Source organism: Lutra lutra, chromosome 1 (genome assembly GCF_902655055.1).
Source record: "Lutra lutra chromosome 1, mLutLut1.2, whole genome shotgun sequence".
Classification (NCBI taxonomy): Eukaryota; Metazoa; Chordata; class Mammalia; order Carnivora; family Mustelidae; genus Lutra; species Lutra lutra.
Genome location: NC_062278.1, coordinates 8287128 through 8294675, shown reverse-complemented (window position 1 = coordinate 8294675; position 7548 = coordinate 8287128). Strand labels below are relative to the sequence as shown.

Sequence of the window (7548 nt, the reverse complement as noted above, 5' to 3'; positions counted from 1 at the left end):
ACGAACCTAACATCTTTTCTTTAAGGAACAGTTTCATACTTTTTTCCCCCTGGACTATCCATTTATGTCTCTTGCCTTTTTAAAAAGTTGATTGGAGGGGCGCCTGGGTGGCTCAGCGGGTTAAGCCGCTGCCTTCGGCTCAGGTCATGATCTCAGGGTCCTGGGATCGAGCCCCGCATCGGGCTCTCTGCTCAGCGGAGAGCCTGCTTCCTCCTCTCTCTCTGCCTGCCTCTCTGCCTGCTTGTGATCTCTCTCTGTCAAATAAAAAAATTAAAAAAAAAAAAAAGTTGATTGGAGGGGCGCCTGGGTGGCTCAGTGGGTTAAAGCCTCTGCCTTCAGCTCAGGTCATGATGCCAGCATCCTGGGATGGAGCCCCGCATCGGGCTCTCTGCTCAGCAGGAAGCCTGCGTTCCCCTCTCTCTCTGCCTACTTGGGATCTCTCTCTGTGTGTCAAATAAATAAACAGAATCTTAAAAAAAAATTGATTGCAATTCTGATCTTTGGTTCCCTCAGTCTTGTTTACTTATGTGGGATATTAAGCTTTTATCTGTGATATACGTTGCAAATATCTTCTCCCCATCTTCTACCTTCTTCACGGTAGGCTTCTGTTTGCCCATGACCCGACTTTTGTTTTTCGGCGCTGGCAAACGTACCATCTTTTTTATCTCCTTGCACTTGGACTGGGTCATTAGAAAACCTCTGCCAAACCCACGCTATGGAGCCTTCCCCCGCGTTTTCCAGCCGTGCGTGGGCCGGCCCTGCTCCCTCCCGCTATCGCTCGCACCTGGCACACACTTGCGTTAGAGGTGGCGGCCGGGGACGGCCGGGCCGCGACAATGGGGGCCGCGGAGCTGCGGACGGCGGGCCGCGCCTGCGCACTGACAGGCGGGCCCAGCCAGCGGGGGACCCGCGGGGAGGAGCGCGAGGGCGGCGGCGCTGCTGGGTCCCGGGGTTTTCTCTAGGCCCTTCCGGAAGCGCCGCCCCATCTCGCGCGCCGGGGAGGGTCTCCCGCTCGCGACCCCGCCCCCGCCCCCGCCCCCACCCCCGGCTGCGGCCCGCTGGCCCCTCCTGCCCCGCTGCGTCCCCACCGCCCCCGGAACGGACGCGAGCCGCGGGGTCGGAGGCCGGGGGAGGGCGTGCGATCGGGGATGTGTCGGCGCCCGGCGCTTCTCTGACGTTAGACGCGGGAAACAGAAGACCTCGTTCGGTGCGTCTCTACCACCTTTCTCTTCCCAGCGTGGCCCCCTCCTGACGGTTGTTGTTTTAACCCTCCTCCATGCAGTCCTCCAGTCTGCCCCCCCTCCTAACTGCCGTCTAGATCCTATCTCAAGGTGCTCGGCAAAAAGGGGGGCTCCCCGCTGGCCTGCGCCGGTCGTCCTCTCTAAGGGGTTTCTCGGTCCCCAGCACGGGGTGTCTTGTCTTCTCCAACGCCAACAACCTACCGGGCTCGGGTTCTCTGCCCCCGCTTTAGACGCCACTTATGCTTCTGCCACGCAGACGACAAATTCGTGGGTTCCCACCCGCACCCCTCCCGTGTGATGATTAAAGACCACTCGGAGCTCGGGCAAGGGCTTTACCCACCCGTGCGCTGTGACCAGTACACGTCTCGATGCGCCGGTCGATGGAAGAGAAGGCCGGAGTGGGGGTGTGCAGAGCTTCTGCGACTTTTGGACGGCCCCACCCTGGCAGCGCCCAGCCCTGAGCCTTCTCCTTGGTGGTTTTCATCATTTCATTCGGTAAGTGGAGGCTGAGATAAGTGAAGGTTACAGCCCTCTGGGCCCTTGGTTGGCTCCCCAAGCTCCCAGCCGTTCTGAGCCATTTGGGGAGCACACAGTCCCCGCCTCTTTCCCGTAACCTCAGCCCAGCAACTTCCACCGGTTTGGGAGCTATGGGCCAGACCCTGGGGACAAAGACCAAATAGGTTTTTATTATACCACACCCCCCCCAAGCCCATAAGTGCATGTAATCATGAGAAAAACATCAGGTAAGTTCCAACAGAGCATCATGCTACGAAATACTTAACCTGACCTTAGAACTGCCTAGGTCATTAAACTCAAGAGGAATCCAAGAGGTTTTCACAGCCAAAAAGAGCCTATATTGATGGTTAAATGTAATGTGGTATCTGAATGGGCTCCTGGGACAGAAAAAGAGCATTAGGGAAAAACAGAAAATCTGAATAAAGTACACACTATAGATAATAATATCTATGTAGCTCTATTAACTGTAACAAATACACTGTAATAACATATTAACAGGAAAACGGTTTATGAGGTCTCCACCCATCTTGCAAATTTTCTGTAAATCTAAAATTATTCCAAAAATAAAGTTTATTAAGAAAAAAAAAACCAAACACGTATGGGGGCAGCTGGGTGGCTCTGTCGTCAAGCATCTGCCCTCAGCTCAGGTCATGATCCCAGGGTCCTGGGATCAAACCCCTGCATCAGACTCCCTGCTCAGTGGGAAACCTGCTTCTCCCTTTCCCACTGTCCCTGGTTGTGTTCTTCCCTCTCTCACTGTCTGTCTGTCTGTCTGTCAAATAAATAAATAAACTCTTTAAAAAAAAAACAAGTTTTGAAAGACCCTTCAGTTTTCAGGACACACCTTTAAAAGGCAGGGAGAGAATTTGTAAATCACTCTCTTGTATTTATGGTCAGTATGCTGGCAGGTAAGAAGAGAAAACTAGAATGGAATCTTTGTGGGACGCCATGATGCCCGTGTATCAGACACAAAGAGAGGGTGAGGCGACCCCCCCCTCCACCGGCCTAAATGAGGAAATACAAAGGGTCAGAGTGTGAAGAGGGGTGGGGTGAGAGCCCTGGGCCTGCTGTGAGGTGTTTTCTCCCCACCCTTCCTTCAACCAGGAATGGCCCAGAGTGTGTTAGTCTGTGTCCCTGCATTTGGAGGACCCGGTGGACACGCGTCTGACATCCCGTAGGAAATCCAGTTGGAGTGACCAACTGCTTTGGTGGCAAGGCTGGGAGCATGCAGCTGTCTGCAGTTCTTGTAGGGGTCCTTGAATCCCACGTGGGTCATGGGGGAGAAGAGCGGGCTGGCAACGAGTCACTGAGGGTCCTGCCGAAAAGGGCTACCTAGGAACGGAGGGAGGAATGTTGGATTTCTAGGGCTGAAAAAGAAGTTGCAAGTTAATTCCCCAAATCAAATTGCATGTGCCAGAATTCTCCAAGTTGGAAATCTCCAAAGAAATTCCAAAAGTTGGGCGCCTGGGTGGCTCAGTGGGTTAAGCCGCTGCCTTCGGCTCAGGTCATGATCTCAGGGTCCTGGGATCGAGTCCCGCATCGGGTTCTCTGCTCAGCAGGGAGCCTGCTTCCCTCTCTCTCTCTCTCTGCCTGCCTCTCCATCTACTCGTGATCTCTCTCTGTCAAATAAATAAATAAAAATCTTAAAAAAAAAAAAAAAAAGAAAAGAAATTCCAAAAGTATCCATGAGGGGAAAAGGCTCTGAAAAGTAGCCGCTGAGAGTCTGGAGCCTCCCAGCAGGTCAGACCTGTCCTATCCTCCCACTTCTCCCATCCTGGCTGGAGACGGAGCCCATGGTGGGGAGCGAATGGGCAGGGCGCCAAGGAAGTCGAAAGAAAGCAGCAACCTCCAACCACACCCCTCCTGCAGGCAGGTAGTTGCCAGCCCCTCAACTACCACTGACCTTGGAATGGAACTTGAAGGACTGATCCATAGCTAGGACTGGAAATACCAGTTTCTGAATTGAGAATGAACTTGTGACTTAAAGTAATCCCTGACATTGTGTGTCCTACCTGAAATGAGCAGAAAAGTTTTGGGTCTACATTAGGGGTTGAATTATATCCCCCCCCCCCAAGAAGATATATTGAAGTCCTAACCTTCGGTATCCTAGAATGTGACCTTAATTGGAAATGCAGTCACTGCAGATGTCATTAGTTAAGACAAGGTCATACGGACAGGAAGAATTGGGCGTGATGACCAAGGCAGAGAGTGGAGGGACCAAGCTAGGTAGCCACCAAAACGGGGAAGTGGCAAGAAGGATTCCCTTATGGGTTTCGCCCGGAGCATGGCCCTGCCAAGACCTGGATTTTGGACTTCCAGCCTCCAGAACTGTAAGACAATAAAATTGTTGTTTTAAGACATCCAATTTCTGGTATTTTGTTACAGAAGCCTGGGAAACTAGCACAGTCTCCTAGAGTTTTCGTCTGGGGCAGGTCGTATCATTTCCACGGGATGTACTTAGAGATGGTAAAGTTGTGTCCATTATGTTCTATGAGTCATGTATACAGTATACCCCATTCCTCCAACCCTCCTGTGCCATAAATCTCTCAGGGACCAAGGGACTCTAATGGGCTCGTGGCACAGAAGCCTAGGCCCATAGAGGACTTGGTTAGTGGTGACCAACTCAGGCACCTCTTCCAAGAATGTAGTCTGAGATAGAGTCGTGAATGGGCATAATGGTGTACGCCTGTCTAAGGTTAGTTGCCGAGGCATTGCTTGTAGCAACAGAAGGTTGGAAACCACCTAAATGTCCATCAGGTAGGGATAGTTAAATAAATGTTGATACTCCACACACTGGCACACTGTACAACTCTTTAAAACAAAAGATGAGGCAGCTCTCTGTGCATTGATACGGAAAGGGAAATATCTAGAATATGGTAATCTACCTTTTGTGTAAAAGGCGAGGGGCTGATAAGAAACCGTAAGAGTATTTGCTTCTATTTGCATAAAGAACCCTAAAGCCTGCACAAGAAGCTTTGGAAACGGGGGGAGGGGAACGTAGTGGAAAGGCACAGGGGTGGGAAGGAGGCTTTCCCACTCTGCCACTTTTTATGCTGGGTTGTTTTTCGAGCCATGTGAACACAAGATCTGCTGATGAAATGAAAAATGAATAAGGAGGGGGCACCTGGGTGGCTCAGTGGGTTAAAGCCTCTGCCTTTGGCTCAGGTCATGATCCCGGGGTCCTGGGATCGAGCCCCGCATCGGGCTCTCTGCTCAGCAGGGAGCCTGCTCCCCCCTTCTCTCTCTGCCTGCCTCTCTGCCTACTTGTGACCGCTCTCTGTCAAATAAGTAACTAAAATCTTTTTAAAAAAATGAATAAGGGGAACATCAAGACAACTGGTTTCCTAGAGTGAGGGGCAAATTGAATATACAGCTGACCCTTGATACACATGGGTTTGAAGTGCACAGATTATATACAGATTTTGTGGCTTTTTTCTGTAAATACAGCACAACACCGAAGTGTATTTTCTCCTTTGATGATCCTTTTTTATTTATTATTTTTTTTTAAGATTTTATCCATGTACTTGACAGACAGAGATCACAAGTAGGCAGAGAGGCAGGCAGAGAGAGAGAGTGGGAAGCAGGCTCCCTGCTGAGCAGAGAGCCCGATGCGGGGCTCGATCCCAGGACCCCGGGATCATGCCCCAAGCTGAACCTTATACTGTTGTCGAAATGCAAACTAGTGCAGCCCTTCTGAAAAACAGTATGGAGGTTCATCAAAAAGTTAAAAATAGAGCTACCTTACGACCCAGCAATTGCACTACTAGGTATTTATCCAAAGGATATGAATGTAGTGATTCGAAGGGGCACATGCACTCCAGTGTTTATAGCACATTATCAACAATAGCCAAATTATGGAAAGAGCCACATTTCCATTGACTGATGTGTGGATAAAGAAGATGTGGTATGGGGCACCTGGGTGGCTCAGTCAGTTAAGTATCTGACTTCAGCTCAGGTCATGATCTTGGGGTCCTGGGATTGAGCCCCACATCGGGCTCTCTGCTCCACAGGGAGCCTGCTTCCTCCTCTCTCTCTCCGCTTGCCTCTCTGCCCACTTGTGATCTCTCTCTGTCAAATAAATAAAATCTTTAAAAAGACAAAACAAAAAAGATGTGAAATAAATAAATACAGACACACACACATAATGGAATATTACTAGGCCATCAAAAAGAATGAAATTGTGCCATTTGCAATGATGGGGGTGGGGCTAGAGGGTATTATGCTATGAAATAAGTCAATCAAAGAAAGACAAATACCATATGATCTCACTCATATGTGGAATTTAAGAAATAAAACAGGTGAATACTGGGGAAGGGAAAAGAGAGAGAGCGGCAAACCATAAGAGACTCTTAACTCTAGAGAACCAACTGAGGGTTGAAGGAGGGCGGTGGGTGGGGGGATTGGCTAGGTGGGTTATGGGGATTAAGGAAGACACTTGTTGTCATAAGCACTGGGTGTTATATGGAAGTGATGAATCACTAAATTATATTCTTGAAACCAACGTTATGTTATATGTTAACCAACTGGAATTTTTTTTTAAGATTTTTTTATTTGAGAGAGAGCTCGCACACACAAGCTGGGGGAGGGGTAGAAGGAGAGAAAGAGAGAGAATCCCCAAGCAGACTTCCAGCTGAGCATGGAGTCCAGCGTGGAGCCTGATCTCAGGACCACAATGGGATCATCACCCGAGCTGAAACCAAGAATCAGATGCTTAAACGCCACCCAGGTGTGCACTAACTAGAATTTTTTTTTTAAAGATTTTGTTTATTTATTTGACAGAGATCACAAGTAGGCAGAGAGGCAGGCAGAGAGAGAGGAGGAAGCAGGCTCCCCGCGGAGCAGAGAGCCTGATGCGGGGCTCGATCCCAGGACCCTGGGATCATGACCTGAGCCGAAGACAGAGGCTTTAACCCACTGAGTCACCCAGGAGCCCCACTAACTAGAATTTAAATAAAAACTTAAAAAAAATGAAAACGCTACCTCCAAATACAGTTATGTTTTGAGGTACTGAGGGGTTAGGTCTTCAACATATGAATAACAGTCTCCTTTTTATGGGGTCCTGGTTGCAAAGCACAGGGCCGTGCCTGTCACACCATGCAGACAGGACAAGAAGAGATCATCGATGCAGGTTCCGGTGAGCTGTGAAGGCTCTTGGGCATCACGAATTCAGTCCACCTCCTGGAGAGCCAGGCCAGGTCCAGCTGGCATGTCGCTGGTGTCACTGTGGAATCCCAGTGGCTGGAGACAGGTGAATGAACAGGTCCCTGGAGACCCTGGATGGCTGTTGAGCCCTGGGATGAATTATGACAGTGTCCATAGGAAAGAGCAAAAAGGCAAAGCAGAGGTGCCAATTCATCAGATCAGAGGGGTAGGGCTGGGGTTTAGGACAAGGACCGGTGTAGCACAGGCAATGGGGACATCAGAAAGGACTGGGGCCCGGGAAGGGAGTATTCATCCAAGAACCAATGGAAAGATTAGCTATCAGATATAATTAGCTCATATCATGGAGTTATATGATGATCTCAGGGTCATGTCCTGTGGGACAGAGCCCCCATCTTCATGAGCCCCTACAGACATGCTATATGACCCTGGCCATATAGGTTAGGAAAAAAATTACTGTATATTTCCAGGAGCCACAGATTGTCTAGGATTGTCCTTTCTTCTCCTCATGTTTTCCATACCTCACCGAGCTCCATCCACAAAAAAGCATCTTCACTTTCAACAGAGAGGCAGAGTTTACAGGGAGGGTCTGAATTTCAACTTCTCAGAATAGTAGCAGAGTTTCAGCATG

General features: G+C 49.6%; 1 protein-coding gene across 2 annotated transcripts; it reads left to right on the top strand.

The window, feature by feature from the left end:
- The first annotated feature begins 671 nt into the window (after positions 1–671).
- On the top strand, positions 672–3247 carry LOC125094576 (translation initiation factor IF-2-like). Of its 2 annotated transcripts, none has more exons than XR_007125595.1 (2): positions 672–1736; positions 2862–3247. XR_007125595.1 is itself a non-coding variant. In XM_047720008.1 (2 exons), exons 1-2 carry the CDS (start codon positions 716–718, stop codon positions 1537–1539), a joined length of 534 nt encoding a protein of 177 aa, XP_047575964.1. In that variant the 5' UTR covers positions 672–715; the 3' UTR covers positions 1540–2406. The 2 variants fall into 2 exon arrangements, 1 of the variants encoding a protein (XP_047575964.1); XM_047720008.1 differs by lacking the exon at positions 2862–3247 and having other exon boundaries at positions 672–1207; positions 1498–2406.
- Positions 3248–7548: the final 4301 nt, after the last annotated feature.

Coding starts and splice junctions, on each gene's coding strand:
- LOC125094576 (XM_047720008.1), top strand. CDS start 716: ATGGAGCCTTCCCCCGCGTTTTCCAGCCGTGCGTGGGCCGGCCCTGCT. Junction 1,208..1,497: donor GAAACAGAAGACCTCGTTCG/GTGCGTCTCTAC, acceptor TCTGCCACGCAG/ACGACAAATTCGTGGGTTCC.